At 45.9% G+C, this 21,618-nt stretch overlaps 1 protein-coding gene across 13 annotated transcripts in view; it reads left to right on the top strand.

Annotated features, from left to right (window-relative positions):
- LOC143180955 (uncharacterized) overlaps positions 1–21,618 on the top strand; it is a 150,795-nt gene that overhangs the window by 68,465 nt on the left and 60,712 nt on the right. For 3 of the 13 annotated variants that reach the window (XM_076381041.1, XM_076381036.1, XM_076381032.1), the window contains exon 1: positions 14,141–14,438. The exons of 7 other annotated variants lie outside the window; for them this stretch is intronic. In XM_076381041.1, the coding sequence (XP_076237156.1) occupies positions 14,276–14,438 (163 nt within the window). In that variant the 5' untranslated portion in view covers positions 14,141–14,275. Of the gene's footprint in view, positions 1–14,140; positions 14,439–17,292; positions 17,344–21,618 lie in introns of those variants that run through there. 3 more of the 13 variants (XM_076381035.1, XM_076381029.1, XM_076381030.1) reach the window with 2 other exon arrangements.

The raw sequence follows: 21,618 nt of genomic DNA, 5'->3' as shown, positions 1-21,618 counted from the left end.
TGCATACAAGCGAAAAAGAAGATATTACGCAACCCTGAGGCGTGGAATGTCCTGCGCGCGGTTTTGATGGCTCGACTTCTCTCTTTCTTCTGGTGCGTTGAGCCACGTGGAAGTCTGGCTGATTTGCTAATTTTCCGCGAAATTGATTTCTTTCGTCGTCCTGGTGCGTCGCGAGAAATATCCTGCCGCGAATTACGTAAATTGAGGGTAATTTCGTTCGAGTACATTCCTGGAACGCGTTCTGTGAATTATTGTAGGTGAACTACCTTTTTAGGAGAGCGAAAGGAGGAAAATGAGAGAGGAGGATTGGAGAAGAAAATTGAAGGAGAGGAATTGTGGAACAGGAAAGAATAGATGGAAAGGGGTTAATATTTGTGCAGTGTTCAAACGAGCAAGAGTATAAGAATTGACGATTATAGGAAAGCTAAATAAATTAAATGAAAAAGGTAGGAAAAGGAGAGTTTGAAAAATTACCTCGTTTCCACTGGGCCACGAAGTTTCCTCTTACAATTAATACCTCTTCGTGTGGTCCTCGTGAATCAGTCAGTCACTACGCACAATTTCCACGTAAATAATCGTGGGGTCGTGAAGACGAGTTTGCGTTGTCAATTAAAAAGTCAGTCACCGAGGCGCTGCGTCAATATTTCCCGTGTGTCGATAGCGTCCCGCTGGAAACTCCTGGAGCCAGGTGTCCCTACTAAAAACACGCGTTTCCACTCTCTGCGTTGGAACGGTTTTCGATTAACTTTTTCCTTGCGGCAACGGTTGCGAGTCGACGATTTAAAAAACAGAGGGAAACGAGTGTTGAGTATGACCAATACGGGCCTCCTCTACATCTGTTCCTCTGAGCGCGGTTTATCGTTTGCATCCTGTCGACCTACATTTTAATTCGTAACATTTCAATAGCTATGTCGGAATTAAACATCGACTAATGAGACGGTGAAGCCCTTTAATTGCTCTCGAAGGACTCTCGATGCCCGATGCTTCTCATCGTGGCGATATGTTCATCTGCCAAGGATGTTCAGTTCCACAAGAGAAAGCGTTCTCCTTTGACACTTATTTGACAGAGTCCCTTTTTTCGAGAAAAGCTTCGACTGATGTTCCGCTAGTAACCATTAATTCGTACGTGGTCCAGTTCCGAATTCTCGTTACACCCTTCGGAATCGAACGGAAGCCAGCATTTTATGTAGCTCGTGGATCGAAAATCTGTCGTCGTAAATAACGTCACGCTGCTCGCCTCGAGTCTATGGAGCAGACAGTCGATGGAACTCTCCGTAAACTTACCTCGGGTCGACGAGGTGCACGTTTTTGTTTATCGACAGGTTGGACGTGCCCCGAGCAAACCAACCCCTGTCTGTTCTCCGCGGTCGAACTGTATCCTGCACGAACTGCTTCTTCGAGACGCTTCCACGTGGAAGGAGACTTCTTGGAAAGGACACAGAAGTCCTCGTCGACGTGCAAGGGGGATGGACGACTCGATCGACCGACCGCAGGAGCAGGTTAATTACAGTCCGCTGGGAATCACGATTGAACGGCGCAATTTCTCTCCTTCGTCGATATTAATTCGTGCAGGAAGTCAGGTGGCTTTATCGCCAGCGAATTGTCAGACGCTCGACGTGGCTGGCCGGGAAGCTCACCGAATGTTAATTACAGTTTGCCTAATTGCTACATGGAGAACGCTTTTAATGGCCATCCACAAAGTGGATCGAGGGTCTTGAAACCAGGGAGCTGTGATTTCAGTGTCGATTACGAGACACGCAATTCTGTATGGACTGCGCGAGCTCTTTGTTAATTGTTCGATAATCGAGTAACAAAAAGGCAGGGCGAAGACGCAAGCGTTATTGGGAAAACCTTAAACCACTGTCAGCCACTTGGAAAGGGCACTCCCGTTTACGAACCTTAACGCAATTAGGAGGATCTCGCGCGACGCTGCAACGGCTTCCGATTCTTCTCGACCTTCCACGAGATGCGCGAGAACCATGACCGAGTCTCTTAGCTAGGCAAGGAAGGAAGGATTCGTTATTACCTTGCACTACTTGAACCATAATGAACGTGCAAATTAAAGGGAGTCTGGGAAACGTAGCCTGAAAATTTTACTCTTCGTTTAGAAGAGGAATATTCTCTATATTTAGAGTTAAATGTTTTCATGAAAAATTCAGCGTTTATTTAGGGTTGCATTTTTTCGCAGAAAATGTGCTTGGGGAAAAATGAGGTAGAGGAATATCAAGTGGCCAGGAAAAGGGCGAGGATCTGAGAGGCGGGGAATGTAAAGAGAATAGGGAGTGAAATAATGAGAAGGGGAGGGATTAGCAAGAGGAGTGAAGGGGGTAAATGTGAAACAGAATTTGAACATTTTGTATTAAAATATTCATTAACGAATACAGAAAGTTGGAACGTACAATTGCTTCTAGATAAACCAACGGTACATTGTTCAGCTACGTCCTGGATTTCGTACAAAAATATCGGAGAGGAATGGTTGGAAGCACCGAAAAGTGGGAGGATATACATCTGAATCCCGGATTTCCGCGTGGTTTCAACATCTGACAGATTACTGGTTCCCAGAGTACCAGGAGTCTCCAGAATAATGGGATCTCCGGAAACGGATGGCCTCCTGACCATTAAAAGTCACTGGATTAGCAGTTCGTGGTCAGGCTTTTGGACAGAAACTTCAACCTCCTATTCCATTCGACCGTCAATTCATAGGCTCTTTTCCGCACCCAAAGATGCAAATGAACAGATAACAAAAGAGCGGAAGTAGAGTCACGAGTGCATCGATCGCGCGGACAGCTTCAATTTAATTTTACAACATATTTTTTTCCGACTTGGCGCGCGTCACTTCAATCGGTTGGCCTATTTCGAGGCTCGTCAATCGCAAACGGTTCACCAGTGAAATATAATATTTCCAGCGTTTTTGGAACGAAGCGAAGAGAGGCGTTTAATTAAATCGTGCCTGCGATATGACAATACTGACAGACATTATAGCCCTGATATAACTTTATTTTTTATCTTACATTTAATTATAACATCCCCTTAATTAATGAAATTCCACAATCGTGCTACAAATATATCATAAAGAGATCCTAAATTATACACAAATTTTTAATTTCGTGAATAACAAATCGACAAACTGGAAAGGACTGCAGTGACCAATGACGAAGAATCTACTTGCACTTTAACCTACTCGTTTGATGCAGCACCGTCGAAAAATGGTCAACACAGGCGATACTAACCGCGCAGAAACGCTGTTACGTAACGCTGTCGAGTGGCAGGGGGCAGCATCGATCCGAAATTAATCGTGACCACGCATAGCGGAGCAGGCCGTGTTAAAATCTCGAAAGCTTGCTCACCATGCGCTTTTAAATTGCTCCCCGTGCCGTGGCGAATTAACAGTCAGCTTCGCGGGCCGCACGCCAACCCCGTAAACTGGGTGAACCGAAAAAATCGCCCTGTAACGCGTGTCTGAAAGCCACCCACCGTTAACGAATCTTTTAAGGGCGGCGAGGTGTCTGGGAGCGAGGTCCTTCGTCGCCCCAGTATCTCCCCCGCGCCAATTGGACGACGATGAGACGTCTTGACAATCCCTAATGAGACATCCCCAGAAATACCGTTTATTTCGCGTAAACGTACGTCGATGCTGTGAGGGAGACTCCTACGAGAGGGAATTAACGCGAGAATATTGGATTTTGAGAGGCGTGGGTGGAGTGCAGAGAGAACAAAGGAACAGGGAACTTGGAATAGGTATTTCGGCGTTTGTGAAGTCGCTTGTGTGATGGTCTTGGGTTTGAACGAGGGTAATGAAATTTATGAAGAGAAACTTACGGTTCTGAGTGAAAAATCAGAAGTAATCTCCGTGTTTCTGGGGAAAGTGGAAATAAAAAGGTTCTAGCTTTTAGGAATTATACACGGTGAGAGAAATACGAGTCTTCCGGAGAAGTTTAACCAACGTCGAATAGTTAATCATCGTCCTTGCCACAAAACTTGTCTTTATAAGTACAATTTGAAACGCGCTGTTGTCAGTTTATTCATAACCTGCTGTTATCACGATTCGACTGTTAATTGGGCCACTGGATGCAGCGCGCAACGTTTCTCGCGGCAAGAGGAGCAACATCGAGAGGGAAATTTGCATAGTTACTCAATTTCCTCCCCGGCTATTACCTGAGATTGTCACTCAGCGTTCCCTTAATCCGATTCCAAGCATTCAGGCTTCCTGAGATTAGATCTGTCGTGAAAGATCCCTGACTTTAAGCGGACCTTCTTCCGATACAGAGATCGGTCGCGAATCGCCGTCGCTTTTCGCGGCGGAAACTTGGCCGACTGAAACCGAACGACTGGTTCAAAGGCTGGCCAGCTCGTTTTGTCATGCAAGAGCTCGTCGTAGTCTTCTTTGATCTCAAGAGACCACTAGCCCGTCTATTTACTCCGACCATTGGCTTTTTTTCCATTGAGATATCACTTTTTTTGCCTTTGTTACTCATTGCTGGTTCCACGTTCTCAGAGATGCTACAGAAAATGGTCTACATTGATCGTTCTCCTATTCAGTTGTTTGAAACCGTGTGTACACTAGGGAACAAGTAGCTGAAGATAATCACAACGTGTGGTAGAACCTTTTTATGGAATATTTACCTCAAGAAGTGACAGTCTTGCATCTTGTAATTTCTTCTGCAGTGTATACACACCCTAGACGCGTGTCTCATGCATGAACCATGGACAGACAGTCGAGTCACACGTTCTTTGGGCCGTGTAGAACTTCATTCTCGGCTACTTCTCCTGCAGAACTGTCAGTGAATAGTCGTGAGAACCTGACGACTCCGTTGACACCTCTTACTTTACTGCTAGGAACCCGATATCCTTCGAATTCGCAATCTCTTTTTCATATGCAACGTCTTTTTCAGCGTTACGCTCCCGTGGACGCGTCGTTCATACCAAGTCACTGATCAGACGATTATGTAACCGATTCTTTCGGTGAATGCGAATCCGTCATGTATGCTTTGCTTGTTCATCGTCGAATGGTCGGGGGCGCTCCCCCGACTTTTTACATCGATGCTTTTGGATAAGATGGATCGATGCAGACCAGTGTTACACTGAATTTGTCCAGTGAATACTTGACGAGCACGATCCTTGTCTCGCTCGCGCGCAACGTCATCGGCTTGTTTTCACTTTCTTGCAATACAAAACCGCGACGACGTTCTTTATTTGGCACACCGACCGCGTTTTCCAGTGATTCGAGAACTGGTTCCTTGACTTTTAGTGCCACTGGCGACGTGGCTGGTTGAGTGGAGAAGACAGTCGTGTCCATTGGAAATTTCTAAAATGTAATTAAATTCATGAGTAGAACATATGTTAGAAGCTAGAAGCGTACATTGTGAATTTAAAAATTTTAAGTTTTCAAATTCTTTCAAAATTTCAAATTTAAAAATTTGAAAATTTAAAAATTTGAAAATTTAAAAATTTAAAAATTTGAAAATTTGAAAATTTGAAAATTTAAAAATTTGAAAATTTGAAAATTTGAAAATTTAAAAATTTGAAAATTTGAAAATTTACTATCTTTAAATTTATAAACTTCAAATTTAAAAAATCTTTAGCTCTTGTATGTTTCAACTACAAACAAACAATATCACATTATGTACACAAATCATAATAGTTCTTCCTGAGCAAATTTGTGTGTCAAAATACATAAGCAACATGTCCTGTGCTGCTCGGATTGGAGGAAGAATCTGCATTCGGACTGCATAGCTCAATTGGCAGGGAGGGCAGTCGCTTGGCAAAGATCTTCCCAGCTCGTGTCCTAGTCTAGTAATTCTTACGACTCATTGATGTCACATTATTACACGCTAGGAGGGTTGCAATAGAGCCCGTTGCATTCTTCAGCGGGTCACGGCAAAGTCTTATAGGTGTCCGTTACATTTGTCAAGAGAAAGTCGCCGGTTTTCTTCATCAACCTTTCGTCTTCAAGTAAATTTATGCTATCAGATATTCGCGTTATTAATTTCTAGCTACTGAAGCATTCATTAGAAATGCTTTTAAGTGCCACCTGCTATGGTCTGTACTACTTTTCACGTACGTACCACTTGCAACTTGAAGCACAAATTAAACGATGCATGAGCAAAGAAGTGAATACGAACAGCGTGTTAAAACGACAGGAGGGTCGAAAACAGGAGGCTCGCATTGGAGGGGGGGATGAAAACCGCACAAAGCGCCCGTCATTGGCAAATAACCGTAAAGGAGTTAAGGAACGACGAGTAACAGTGACAGAAAGACGGCTCTGGCTTTCGGTTATGTAAAATGTTTCACCGCACCAACGTCTAAACACGGTAATAGTTGTACTCGCGGTTGCGTGTTGCATCGTTGCATCGTTGCATCGTCGATGCATGACGCGCATCGCGGACAAGTATAGCGAGTGCCACGTTCTCGCGTTATCTGAAATTGAATAATCGCGCGTTAACTATTCCCCAGCGCTTTTACTTTTCCCCCCCTCGGTACTTTTTCTTCTTGCTCGTCTTTTTGCGCTTTCTATAGTGAGGCTTTCAGACGCGTATACAAAAAAAGCGGTCGTAACCAGTGAAGATGGGAGCTGAATGTGGGTTAAAAAACTCACTTGGCTTGATGCAATTGAGACTTAATTACCTCTGACTCACGGGAGATTTATCTGTGTCTGTCACGTGTAACTTGAAGTTAATGATGGTAAAAAGAAGCCAAAAGGATCAAAGTTTTTCAAGTATGTTACAAATTCGACATCGAGTGAATTCAGTTGCAGTCAGGTTATTTAAAAGTTTCGCAAGATTAGCTGAAGTTTGCTCCAGCTGTGTTCAACTCGAAATTTCAGAGTAATGACACTACTGCGAAAGAAGGCACTGTAGAATTCGTATTGGATGATATCACTGTCGGCTTGCTTTCACCTGTTGGCACGAATTCTCATCTTGACAAAGCCCAGCGTCTGCTTTGTTTTCTTTTCAGTTCCCATTCGAGACGATTCCGGTTCTCGTGGAAGCAAAGATTTTCCTGGACCGTTTAGCCAGAGCAGCTACTACATTGAAAGCATACTTAATCGCCACTTCGAAACTCTACTTAAGACAATACTCCCCCGCGAGCATTCTGACCAAATAACCCGTTCAAATTTCCGAATTTAATACCAGCCAACGTAAGAAGCCTAGTATCTGCAAACTCAAACAGCGCAAAGTTTCCTCCACTTCGCCATAAATTTTCTCTGAAATGGCCACGGACATGGCGCGCTCCGCTTCCACGGTGAGTCGCGACGCCACCTTAGAGCATTGCAGTTCAGTTTTAATAGGCTGTTGCGCAAGAACCTGACTCGCGAAAAAAAAGGAAGAGGCTTACGCAAACGACACCAGTATATTTTCGTCCTTCGATGCGAACGAACATCGCTTTGAAAGGTGAAATCCGACGCCCAGTGGAAACGACGCTGGCCGGTTGTACGGCTTTGTAGTTGGCACGCGCGACTCGCTTCGCTCGCGGAATAATTAACAACTTTCATGCGCGGCACCATGATCAGGCGAATCGAGGCTGCGTGGACTTTCGAGGGAATTGTGAAACGATTCGCACCCCTCGTTGTACCGCCTCCTTCCTTGTCGCCTCCACTGAAGAGGACTTTGAATTTTTGTCGCGTTTCGCGCGTTTCCGCCCCCGAAACCCTGCTCGTTTCGTGCTCCACACCTCGACGCGCTTAGAAACCCATGAATAGGCAAGGATCGCGCGCGTCTGGCTCACGACTCGCATACAAGTAGCGCGTGTAATCGCAAGGAACCCGCGACGCCATAACTTTCGACTCAGTGACGTAGATTCGCGACGCCCGTTTTACCTCGCGTTTCCGGCGGCAGTTTTACGATTGTCACTGACAAGTGTTTGGACGAGCCTGCAGACTATAAATGCCCGTTTCCGAAACAGCGAGCTCGGAGGAAGTGCGAATGCTTTTCCGGTGATGTGTGCTCAGGGAGTGCACAGACTTTGAGTGGGTTAATAGAGCAAGTTTCGGGAGGATGTTGGGTGATTATAGTTCATCCCAAGTTGTATCAAGAGTATAGCCTTCGGAAGGAAAGGTACCTAGATCCAATAAGAACTAAGGAAGGAATGTCTGAGGAACAAGTTACGAAAATTAGAAGAGTTCATAACGTTATGAAAGTTTAAAAGAGTAGTTGAGGTAGGGGAGAGTGGTGCCTCAGAAGGGATGAGAAGCATTTTTATCCGATAATGCTTCACTTGGTTCATGGTACAGCCTAGGAGGGCAGTTCTCGTTCAGATTCGGTCGCGTGCGCCTTAAGAGCAGCCCATCTTCGCGAGAACCTCGCAACAGCGTCGAGACGAAAACAGTCCCGGGATTAGAATTTTAAATGGCGCCGAGGGTATCGACGATCCGTGAAAACGAGGATTAAGATGCAGCGTCGAAGTTTCGGCGCCCTCGGCGAAACTTCCTAATGGCTCTTTTACGAACTTGCTGGGAGACGACGATAGATCTCGGCAAGTTCGCGCTTAATGCGACTCTGTGGCGTTCCTATTTTTCGCCAGCTCCTCGGTAATTACCTTGATGGCCTTTTGTCACGGCTACAGAGAGTTTTTCGCGATCCATTAGCATTTGTCGCGAGAACAACTACGAAGAGGATAAACAGCGATCGATGCGCCTAACTGCGCTGCTTGATGATGGTAAACGACTGTAAACGAATTCAGATTCTAACCTGAAATTTACATTTCCTTTGCTTAGTAAAATTCTTCATTAGTTCATTTCTTCCATTTTCCTATTTTCAACGTATGTTAGATCGTTTTGTTGCAAATTCACTGAAAAGGAGTGAAACTAAAGCTTAATATCTTTATTTGACATAGAAACCTTAATATCTGAAATGACCAGGTCGTGAGAGGCAAATGTGATTACTCTCAACCACGCACCATCCAAAATGGGAAATTCCAAATGATTACAAGGAGTACGCCTGTAAATCATGCCTCTCAACACACCAAATATGGGCGAGAGAACATTTCAACTCACTTACCTATTTCTCTAATTCTACTAATATTCCTAGTGTTTACCTCCTACATATAAATCTTCCTCCTCCAGTATTACCTAGATAGAGAAATCAGCATAGAGTAATACATTACGGGATTAAGGGATGTTCGAAACATGGGAATGCATAAAATGACCCTCCGTTTGCAAGGTGTTCCATCGGCGGTGGCGAGAGTCCGCCACAAAAGCCGAGATGCCATCGGCGGCCGCTCGCAGGTGGATGCAGCTCTAATGCCAGAGACGCTTTGCATCGTGCGCGGCATTGCAAGGCCAGCCAGCCGCAAGAAATCGCCGTCGAGAATACCGGCTCCGCGACTTGGAGGCGTATATAAATTGCATTGACGCGAAGTGACGTCGAGTCAAGACAAATCTGTTGCGTAACCGACTGCTATCGGTGTAAATCTTCGTCTCTGTCGACGAGAAACCTGGCAACCAGTTTCCGCGTGGAAGACCTCCTTTAAGAAGGACCCTTCAGAATGGTAGAACACGCTTCTATCTCGATGCGAAAGCAGGAAATCTGTTGACGTAAGTGGGTGTGCTGCGGTGTCTTGGAAAGGAGTTCCCCCTTGACGATAGAAACAGCTGACGCTAATTGTTTCGGATACGTGGTTGGGGGAGATGGAATCTTAATCAATTCGTTATTAATGTAAGAAAGGGGATAGGGCGCGCTTAGGATGTGTTACATATTTGTTATCGAACTTTGAAGGCTTGCGGTGGATACCTTGAAGAAGGGAGGATCTTGGGTATATTGATCTAGCGTCATCTAGTGAGATATTCATGAGGGCTTTTTCATTCTCATAATACTTCAAATAATTTCTCTATTTTTAGAACATTGTGTACGTGGTATCGATATGAGCCTGCAATTATTTCTAATTAAGAATTTCTGAGCGAGAAAAGGGTACCTTCAAGTTGCAAAGTGGAGAAGATATAGCTACCAGCAAACAGAGAGTTAATATATCATTCTTTCACCAAGAAACCTCAAGCAAACATCCCCTCGCATCAGAAGCTTGTCTTCACAGCAGAAGCAGAAGCAAACAGCTTTCATCGGTCTTTAAAGCACATCTCAGGTTCACTATTTTCCATTGCCTCTCTTCACGCGGAGTGCTCGTGACAAAAAGGTGCCCTCTGTCACCGTTTCTCGCACCCGATTTCCTCCGTGTTTTCCCTCGTTTCGAGGCCACCTTTTCCCAAGCGATTCGCCACAGATTTCCGCGTCACGGGAAAATCGCCCGCGGGTACGCCCGTTCAATGAAAAAAGGGGGTCAGTTCCCCCTCTCTCCGTGTTGGTGCCACCCTGCTTTCAGCGTCCGCATAGTGGCAGCCAGCTTCTTAACTCCGCCTTTATTTACGCGTTTTCCTCGAGTCCTCCATTTCTGGCGATGCCACTTTTTGCGTTCCGCGATCGCGAACGTCGCCGCCTCGTTTCATGGTCATTATCATCGCGGCAGCGGAGCCTTGCCGACGCGACGGCAGCGTCGAGTGCATGAAACGCGGCTCGTAATACGGCTTAGCCCTCTCGACTCCGTACGCTCGCGAGCGCGGCCGTTTCGAGGTTCAGCCGTTGCCTCTGTCGGCTCTTTTTTCGATGCGAACGCGGGAACGAGGCTGAAGAGCGGCGTCGAGATGTCCTTTTTAATCCGACGATTCGTCGTTGATCCAGACGGCGCTCTCGCGTGCCATAATTATCCTTAATTATAATGTCGTTTGTTGCGACCTTCTACCGTCGCCTTTTTTCCCTCTTTCGTTCGCATTTCTCATGAGTGCTCGCTGAGATTAGACTATAGCAGGTATCGCAGAGAAACTTCCTTCTGTTCTTCAGTTCTTTTAGTACCACTGAAGCTACTTTTCGTTTATGTCATTAATTATATCATTAACGTCGCTTTGCCTCAGTGCGTAATGAAGTCTGCTGAATGGTCGAGGCATCAGTCGCGTCTTGAAACGTTCCCATGAAGCATTATTTACAGTCGAGTCGAGTTCATGGATGATTTCAGATTTCCACGCATCGACGCTTTCAGTTCGCGATAACTCGATGAGCGAGCACCGTCCCGCTCCTTTCGCGGATAGATTATCGTCAGAGCCACCAAGAACGACTAACCCCGGAAATTGCTCGGTAATTTTCTTGGATTTAGGAGATATATAATAATCGATCTCTGAACGCTGCTGTGAGTTGATCGCTGCCTCGATGGTGATTTACAAATTGCATTCTTAGCAGGGGAGGGGGCGAGATGGGGCCATTTGACACGGGAAAAAAATCCCTCGCTTCCGTTCTTGTTTATGGGGTCAGCTTGGAGCCGAGCGATGGTTACTTACGGGCGATTCGCGCTTTACGGATGATTTACGCCGTTCACGGACGAATGCGTTCCTGTGTGAGACGCGATTACAAAGAGATATCGCCTCTGATAGCATGACACAGTGCTTCGTCGTCCATCCTCGAGGGCTTGGTCGATTATGGCTCTCGAAGTCGATTTAATTGCACCTTAATTGGAACGCTATTCAGTAGGAGTGTCGACAAATAATTGTGATGAAAATTGAGAACAAATTATAGCAACTCAGTGACAGTTTAATTTAGCCAGTGAGATGACCTCTTCTTCCTGCTTCGCGAATTTAAATTAGAAAATTTTATAAATCAAGTTAATTAATGGAGAGACTGAAATATTTATCCTAGGTTACTAGTTTTTAACTACTTCAACCTCAGCAACTTAGTAGAATTGCACGTACTATCGGTTTCGCAATGCGAATTGCTTTCCCTTCTCATTCCAAAGATGGGGAAAGCTCCCATTCCTGACAGACTCAGCCGATCCTCCATAATTCGCCTCTTAAATCGAGCGTTACACTTTTCCACCTAGCTTTACCCGCGACAGGCTTCTCCTTCCAGCTCAGATCTACGCGATGTTTAACCAACTGTGGAGTCCTGCGCAGGGTTCAAAAGATAAAACGCAGCAACCAAGTTATTTCCCTTCGGGCCGCTACTCCCTAAAGGTATTTCTCAGACTCTTTCGTACGTGGATTCGTCGTGAATGAACGAGATCCGACGTTACCTTTTAAGGCCGATTTGATCGTTCCGCTCGCCTGGCATGTACACGATGCTCGTGGTAAAAAGAAGTCGCGTCGATGTCGCCGTGAGAATTAGCCAACTCCTCTAGTCGCTCGAGAATGCCTTCGAATGGAATTTCTCGCGACTGAGCGCGTCGTTATCGTTATCTCCACAGCGGTGACGAACGCCACGTAATTGAGGAAAACGCTCCAATGCCACGAGTCGTAGAAGCAATTTGAATATCGAGGCGAGGCACGATCGCCTCACCTGTTTGCGTTCGCGCGCGAAGGTGTGCGTAAATAATGAGACACGATTTGTCTCGAACTGTGTGGAATATTCAATTATGATGGGCTTAGACTATTTTCGATGCGAGAATGCGACTTGTGAGGTGAGGTTTCAATGCTATTTACGCTTTAGCGACTTAGCGTTGGCGGAAATGCTTGTAATGGCACTGGGAGTTTATATTCTTGGTTCCTGTAAGTCACGTAGTGGAGTGAAACACTGATTTTGTTGGGAAATATGCAGAGCTTAATTGTTCTTGGCTCTGTGACTCATTGGTTACTCAGATACGCGCTAAAAAGTTTATAAACAGCAATAATTTATCGGGCTAAGTTCCTCCTTGCTATTCGTTCTACTGATCGTGACTGTAACAGTTCGAGAGAGAGGATTTATCTTCTGGAACGCAACGCAATTGACGCGAAAAACAGATGGATGATTAATGTGAACAGTGAAGCGTTTCGTTACACGATTTAGAGATCCAAGACTGAATCATGGACCGCTTTCTTTTAGTCCTAATACCATAGTAAAAAACGAATACAACCATGTAAATGCAGAAGATACACGTTTCATCCTGTGATTGCTAGTAACACTCTCAATAATCCATGTCTGACCAAGAACGGATAATCTACTTCGCCTGCCCAAGAGAAGCTCCAGAAACTGAGTAGCACGATCGTAACACCTATTACCATTTAACATTGAAACGAAAATACGCTTCCAAGAAAAAGTCACTCGTACACGTGTTATCGGGACACGATACGATACAATACAATACTCGCGTAGCTGCCCCACTCTGTTGACTACAGGTACGACAAACGGGAGTGCGAGACACGGCACGTTACCGAAGGCATACGTATCCACGGAGTGTCCGTCGTCGAATCAGACCGAGGGAGAGTGGGAGAAGCTCGAGGAAGGAGCAAGAAAGACTTGCGAGCGAGGAAGAACCTGTGGCTTCTCGAGCAAGTCGCGCGGCCGAGCATGTTCCGTCGCATTGTCTGCACGTCATCGCGATTCCCCTTGAAAATCAGTGTCGCCTAGTGAATCGTCCATAAAATACCAAATTCAGCCGTCAAAATCCAATTTCTTCGCAAGAGAATCCCCAAAAACGGAGTGCAGTGTTTACGCGGGAAATTCAAAATTAGGTCACGACGAAAGTGTCCAGTGGTGTGTGTGGCCGAGCGGCTCTAGGTGCAAGTGCTCGAAGGGATATCGGGGCAAAGTGTTCTGGTCACGGTGCGTCGCGTGCTCGCGCGGCCATCGATGTTTCCCCTGGGGAAAAGCGCGCCGACGGAATTTCTAAATCGCCCGAGGAGAAAGGTACTTTCTACGCGGCGACGATGGCGTGGATTTTCCGAGCGGGCTGCGAGCGCCGCGGCTAGGTCGATATCGTTGGGCCTCCCCCGACGAGCCGGCCGCACGCGACCTTTAGCTGCACGTCGAAAGCGAGCCATCAGCTGCTAAACAGCCGATTAAATTTACATGGTGACGCAACGCGCGCTCGTGACCGTCGTCGCCGGCCTATGAAGAAGAAGCCAGTTACGACCTCGCCGTGTACGTCACGGTGAAAAGAGGCGGCCGTCCGCTCGACCGTGCCTCGATACTCGCGGCGGTACCAGCGTTCGATCGCTGCCTGACAAGTCTGCGTCGTTTCGAACTACATTCGTGCTCGAGAAACTCGACTAATATCGCGTTAGTTTCCCTGGAAATTTCGCTGTAGGCGAGGTACGCGTGCAAAGCGGGGGGTGGTGCGGTGTGATCTGTGTTGCATAGGGCGGTATCGATCCTGACTGAGATAGAGATCAGGTCGCTTCGCGTTTGTCGAAGCGTGCCACGCATCTCTCGGCTTCGCTGAAACGTGATTTCCGTGGCGAGGCATGCGGGAAGCTGGTGCCTCGAACCTCGAATAGGAAGTGGGTAAACGGTGACCACAATGTCGGCGATGGTGAACCTCCGATGATATGGGAGCGGGCGATATGAACAGAGAGATACCGAGCAGCACCCTCGCGACTCTCAGGGGGATCCTGGTGAGCTCGCTGTCGAGGGAGAACCTGGGACCGCACGACCTGCCTGTTCAGGAGAACGGAAGACATCGACCTCTCCGGAAGGTGCACTTTCACGAAGGTACATTTAGAAGTTGTCGGCCCGCTGCCGGTAGACGGTGGTCATTTAAATATAAACGGAGGAAGCGACGCGCCTATCGATCAGCGTCGAACATCTTATGGCGCTGCTCTTCGTGAAGGAGGCTCTTCAAATGATTTATTTCGGACAATTTTTGGGGGACCCTAATTTAGTCAAAAAAGGGAGGTTGTTATTATGCGTGTTTCACTTGGTCTGTTAGTTGAGGGAGAGAAGTTTAACCTTGGACTTTATTAATTATAAGTATATAGTTATCCAAGGTCATATATTTAATGTTGTGATAGCTGACACGAGTCCAAACTTAATTATTTGCAAATACACATTTTGGAACATGCAATGGACATTTCTGTGTAATAGCGACCCAGTTAACAGGATAATCTGCTAATACGACAGCTATTTACACATTTAGATGATGAATACATCGGGAGTGGCGAAATGGAGTTTTTAACAGTGAGTCTATAACTAAAGGCCTAATGTTCAGACTTTCAATCAAATGGTAAATAGAAATCGAGCGACATCAGTAACTACAGCCCATTAAAACTAACTTATAATGTCATTTACGTGTTTCTGTTGAACGTTCCAAGATGTAGTCGTATTCTAGAAAATCGAAGGTGAAACGCGACGACTTGCAGCGTCATCCAAGATTAGCAAGCCTCGAATTCGCTCGTTATTCCGCTCACGGATATGCTTATGAATCGAGGATGACGATCGAACTTTCTACGACGTTAACGATCGACTGGCTGATGGGCCAGGACGTGAACAAAGCTAGGGGCTCTCTTTCGTTAGACGCCAGGATAAAATGCTCTGTGTAATTCTCGTTGTCGGGTTGCTGGATGTTTCCAATTGGAGACGTCGCGCTAGCGACCGCGCCATTCCTCGGAAAGGAGACGAATATACATCATTAAGCTAGGCTTTAGCTGATTCCAGGAGAGAGAGAAGCCCTAAGCCTAGCTTAGGGCACGCCCACGATCAGTATTCCTTTCGGTATTCTCGGTGGAATCGAAGCAGCTCGGATCACTTGAGAAGTGAATCCGTGTTTCTACGCGATGCTGGCGATTTACAAGGAGAACTCTCTGATTAACGGTGCACGTAATTTGGGAACTCTTAAATGAGTAGCTGGTTCAAATTCGTGCTGCTCGTATTTAACATCTCAGAATTAGGTTGTCCCGTGGGAGGGAAGCTTCGAAATAGAGAAGATTTCTCTTTTTCGTATTTCCACTCCACATTTTTCAATTCTCAGCTACAAATCGCACCGCCACGCACGCGTGGGCCGTCTCGCGAGCCATTCCTCGCTTCCAGAGATTTCTTTCCACCCACCAGCATCGCGTATTTCGACTCTTCAATTAAGAACGATGGAAAGGCAGCTAGGTATCGCGCGTAACGGGCCAAGCCGCGCTAAACGACCTGGCTCGTTGGATTTTTCTCGTTAAACGTAATGAAAGGTTTCCGCGGAAAGTAGCGTTAGCTCGACATTGTTTGTCCTTACCAGGAGCCGTCGTTTCCTTTTGCAGATCCGACGTAATTGCCGCACACGGCCCAAGAACTCGTCGCCCAGGCCCGTGACTAATAGATCTGCTGATGTCACGCGCTGAAAAGTCCGTCTGCAAGCCTGACGCCTGTGGAATTGTGTTTGATAAACGGCTTCCCCACCCTCCCTTTCTAATGGCCGTCGATGTTGCCCAAGTGTCGATTTGCTTGCTGTCGATACGAGACGTTCTCTTTGATTTGCGAGAATGTTCTCGTGAGAACACTCTTTTCCCCGTTTACCGAAGTTTTTTGTCGGTTCGATCGCTCAGGCGACCATCTGCATGTGGAAAAGGCTTACAGTTGTTACTCTTTGGGAGACTGAGATGAAATTCTTGTCCTGGTTAGAATTTCTAGCAAAGTATAATGGAGTTCACGATGTGTTAGTGAGTGGCTGTTGCGTGGAGATTCAATCTTTTTAATAAAACTTGGGGTAGAAGAAAAGGTGTATGTGTTACACACTAAATAGTACGGTAAACTGTTTTTCTATACTTCAAAAAAGTAGCTCCAAAAATGGGATTATGGTATCAGCCCAACCAGAAACCATTCTGTTCTATCTCATAGATTTACCCAAAGAAGAGGTCGATCAGAGTCAGTGATCCCTATGATAGACCGACCTCCACGGCTGACTGACGATATACACAGAATCGTTTCTCCTCTCCTGAATAGAGACTCGATACTTGACGAACCTTGAAGATTTTACTACGATCTCGCTTTTTTACTGTCCTCTCTTTGTTTCGTTCGAAAGGGGGACGACTAAGCCCTCGGGTCAGCGTCCCAAACGGGAATGTCGATCGGAAATGAAAAGTTGCAGTTGGTTCGCTTAGCGTTGTCGAAAGGGGATTAAAACGGATTAAAGGGCAGTTGGGGGATGGCATAGTGGCGAGTAGCGGGCCAATCAGCTTCGTTGGAGATAGACCGACGGAATTGCGTGAATCAGACACGATGGGATCATTAATTGGGGCGTGGATTGATTTATCTGGTAATTAACAATTACCGCTGGCGAAAGCGGCGCGTAGAGGGATCAAATATAGTATATTCGCGTTCATTATCGTGAGTCTTTTCGTTGCCGATGCCCCAAGGCTTATTCGTGGAAATTCCACGGCTCGACGCCCCTCTCTTTTTCGCGTTACAGCTGCAAGCTTTTTTCGCGTGCAATTAATGGCTGGCGCTTTCTGGAACGGAATTTACGAGCGCGTTAGGAACAGGCCTTTTATTCGCGTGTATCCAGCGAGACGCATAAAGCGAGCCGTTACATGACGCTAAGTCGCGAAGAACATTTTAATAACATCGACGATTTTTCTTTCTGTTTCAGGTGAGTACTCCGCCATAGAGAGAGGTTGTGAACAGCGGCCAGGTATTCGCGGTACGTAGAGAAACCACGAAGAAGCTCGTGGCAATACCCAGCTTTGCTGTACGCCAGAAACTCGATCGGGGGGATAAGCGAGCCGTGATAAATGAATTCATTACGCTCACACCGCGTCATCGCGTTTAATATTAAACATCTCCCATGAAACTGGGTAATTACGAAACTTCGCTGCCGCGCGACTCGAACAGATAGCATTGGCGATTGTATGCATCTCCTCGGCCTCACTACCTACTGTTAGACAGCGAATGAATCTATAAAAAGTAGTGTAAAAAGTCTTACCCTAAAGGGTATCCTAAAGGCACAAAGGTTAATTGTCTTCGACAGTTCGCGACACTGATCAGTTTGATCAACTTGAGAATTAAGAGATGAAAAATGATTCTCTCAGTTCCAAATGACTTCGAGTATAATAACTGAATGACAGGCTTATGATAGCCCTGATAAATTCATATTTATCTTAAGTCCTTTACGGTCTTCAGACTTTTTTCAATCTAATCAGATTTTTAGTTCGTTTAATATCTCCTACGAGTTCGAAAACACGAAAAAGTTGGAAAGGAGTCTCTTGTTCCACACAACTGAAGTTGTGTTCGAACACTCGAATTTTGGGGCAGAGTGACGAAGACGGAGATTAACAGTGGAAACCCACGTTAGTTGGTCCCTCATCGTTCCCCCCCGGAAGGGCGTAATAACGTGTTCGTGCGAAATTGCGCGTGGTTGCAAGCACATCCCATATTCTCGTTATATTTCATATGCACTTTGTCAAGCGCGAGGCTCGAGATGGGACGAGAGGATCTCGCGAGCGTGAAGGAGCTCTCCTCCTTGACACTTTATCCCGTGTCCCATGCGGTGAAGAGGAACGGGCCGTGACGAGCAATTAATTTCGAGCTCGTCGAATATTTGACGTCGGCTGTGACGAAAGATCAGTCCGTTACACGTGTTCTGGTCGATAATTTCGACGGAGGCCGAGGTAAGGTCTCATTAAACGAGTAGCCGACTTCGCACATCCAGAGAACACGTCGAAGGTTTCTTTGTTGTCTGAGGGGTGTAGGATAACGAAACTGAAACGTGGAACGCTGCGAAATCAGTCCATCCATAAGGGAACGTTGAAATCTGATCGCAGAGACTCTCAGCGGCACCTCGGAAATTTCAGTCGAGCACACTTACCGAACAAGCCAGAAAAAGAGAGCATAAAAAAGAAACGCGTGCTCGATTCACGCGAAATTTCGCGACGTTTAGTTCCCGATAAGAACGCGCCGATAAAAGTGGTTCACCGACTCGTCAGTCATTGTTGGTACACGCGTAATGCTCCACTCATATTTTATCCGGTAAAATTTACGAGCTCCGCCATTGGAAATAATCGCGAGCGAGATTAAGATACCTTATCGCTGAGTCAGTCCCGCGATGTTCTCCCTCGCTCCACTCGAAACTATATTACCGAGGTTATTTTATCTTTTTGTCGTCCCATTCACCAGCACATGGAATCGTGTTTAACCGTGCACGGTAGGTTTGTCAATTTATCTTTAGAGGGGATGACAGCGCGCAGTTGAACGCCTCGTCGTCGCTTCCCCGCGTCGACGATTAATATTACAATAAAATCGACGTTCCTCAAAGTTCTATAGGTTCCATGGAAATCGTGAACATTCCTAGTGCGCTGGGATACTGTGGAAAGTATTGTTCGACTGATGGACGTTGGTAGAGGCCACGATTGGCACGATGATTGACGCCTATCCGCGAGATAAGCCACCCAGACAGCCGAAACACAGAGTCGGCTGTTTCTAACGATCTGCTACGGAAATTGCGGCCCGTTTCCACGTGAAACGCGGCTAACGCAGTTATCCCGTGTCTTCCTGTGATCTTATTACGTACCGTTCAGCCATAACGTTCGAATATTTTTATTCATTCGACGGCAGCTCGATTGGCGTAGATCGTCGACACCCACCGTAGATCTTTTACAACCGATTTGACCGCGAAAGTAATTTCCTTGCCGGAAATTTATCTGGAATCTAACGTTGATGAATAATTCATCGGTCGCCTGGTCGCGACCACGGACACCGTGAGATCGGGCGGTTCTTACGAGGACTATGACACGATGGAGTCGAGAGTTCCATGTAGTGCTGGTTTCATTCACGTAACTTCCGTTCCTGCTGCCATAAACTGTTATAGCGATTTGAACATACGGCGTCTTTAACGCTTACGGCGTCGACGAACCTTTCTGCGCCGTTGGAGGTGCAGTCTGTGACAGAATTTTCATGGCATTTTTATTGAGTCGCTTAGTTGCGCCGGTTTCAAGATCAGTGGGTGGTCTTTATTGAACATGTAAATTATAGTCTTTGTTACCCATATTCGTAGAAACACTGTCGAGGAAAGTCGAGTTGAGATATTGAACGAGTTATTTAAATTGGAGGGTATATACTAAGGAATGGAAATATGGAACAGACGTACATAGTCCATGTTCTTCTATATCTTAACCCTTTCTATCAACCCCAAGTAATAGTATCGACAACTGGAACAGTAAATCTCTTAAATCTTTTCAATGAAACTCAATTACAGTACTATTACACACGTATATAAATAAAAACATGCTCGTCAAATTCTCCAGAAAAGAATTCCCTTCATCGACCCGTTTATTTATCGATTTCGCTTCTCAGACATAAGGTCGCTCGTGATTCCTCCTATAGCCTCTAAGAAAAGCCTAATTCACGGACGTATCATAGTCGTCGCTTGATTGCCTCAGAGAAGCCAATGATATTCTCGCTATAGGATGAAAATGAAGGAGTAATTTCGTAGGCGGCGATCGCCTCGCCGTGATACGAGCGTTTATTCTTATCGCGTGGCTATTCAAGCCGCGTGGAAACCGAGATGCGCCTTGCGCCGCTCGTACACCGAGAGGAAGGGTGGTGTAAGTTCATCTTCGCTGAATGGGAAACGGGACGGTCCGATGCTTCGTTTATGCATCTTAATCCAGGCATTGTTAGCGCGGCTGGAATTCGTGAATCGCAAACGAGGACACAATATCTCGCGAGACCTTCCGCGCTGAATCGAAATCCATCCTTCCCATAAACGGATCTGAAAGATTATCCTGGATCGTCGTCTGCCTGGGGTCGAGCTTTCATCCCTTTCATCGAATCCGACTCCCGAATCGAATACTTTCCATATCGCTCGCCTTGAAAATCAGACGAATCTAATTAGTTCTGCCTTCCGCCACGTTTTTATCCTCCATTATAAACTTCTGTGGACTGTTTGTGAAAGCTTCCCGTAAGACTTAGTATCATCGCGTCCTTGGAAGTGGGTTTTCACGAGGAAATTGTAATTGGAAAGGTGACAATTCGATGGCATCGCGGTTCAACGCGCGTGGATTGTTCGAAACTGGGTACCGTAAATTACTTCCTCCGAGTTTTGTGTCGACGAGCCTTTTGTGCGAGATGCTACAATTGATATTCATGTTTTCGTATGACCGTAATTGAAAATGTTGCTGACCATAATTTACTTCAGCAGAATTTTAAAGTCTTAATAGAAAAGCGTTCATGAAGTTTCCTTGTTACTTTTTTAAGATACTATGCTGAGGAAAAGTTTCCTTCGCTTTTCCAAAACTTCATGGGTCGCGATTTTCACAAGTCACTGTCGCCGCCGAAAGGAAACTCGTGGATAGAGAAAACTTCGTGACGATTCATCTTGGTAGATCGCGAAGTCTGTCACCTTGGGAACAAAGCATCCTTTTCGAATATAAGAAAAGTAATCACGATTGTAACCAGCTTTCGAAACTTTTCGTCTCTGTTAATTGAAGAATCAACAACTTTCCAAATGTTTCTGGAAACGAAAATTTAGTTTCCTGGTACCAAGAGCATTCGTCTCAACATCGCAGACTTTCGTTCACGACTTACAGTATGCAACACGGAAGAACGTCGAATTCGAAACTTTCGGCTTGCCTGAGGACATCGGCAATCGAGTTTCAAAAGTTACACAACTGTGGTGACTTTTCTGCGCGTAAAAATTTCTGCCTACATATGTAGGACTGTTTCCACTTTAAACCTGAGAGTTCTGTAGACTCGATTTTTCTAAACAGTTCTACGTATAGAAGTTATTCGTAAAGGAGAACCGCGAATGCTAGTGACTCGTTTTGAAGTAAAGCCAAATTTTCGAGTCGACACACGTTTATGAGCAGTTCGCGATCGTTCCTTAATACGCTCGGAAAACAGAGCTAAGACCCGCGGGAGGGTAATAAAATTTTTCCTCGTTGTAGCAGAGAGTTTGTACGCTTTTTTCCATTCGCCGCAT

Source organism: Calliopsis andreniformis, chromosome 6 (genome assembly GCF_051401765.1).
Source record: "Calliopsis andreniformis isolate RMS-2024a chromosome 6, iyCalAndr_principal, whole genome shotgun sequence".
Taxonomy (NCBI): Eukaryota; Metazoa; Arthropoda; class Insecta; order Hymenoptera; family Andrenidae; genus Calliopsis; species Calliopsis andreniformis.
Note: the sequence above shows the minus strand (reverse complement) of the source record. Positions and strands in the feature narration are given on the sequence as shown.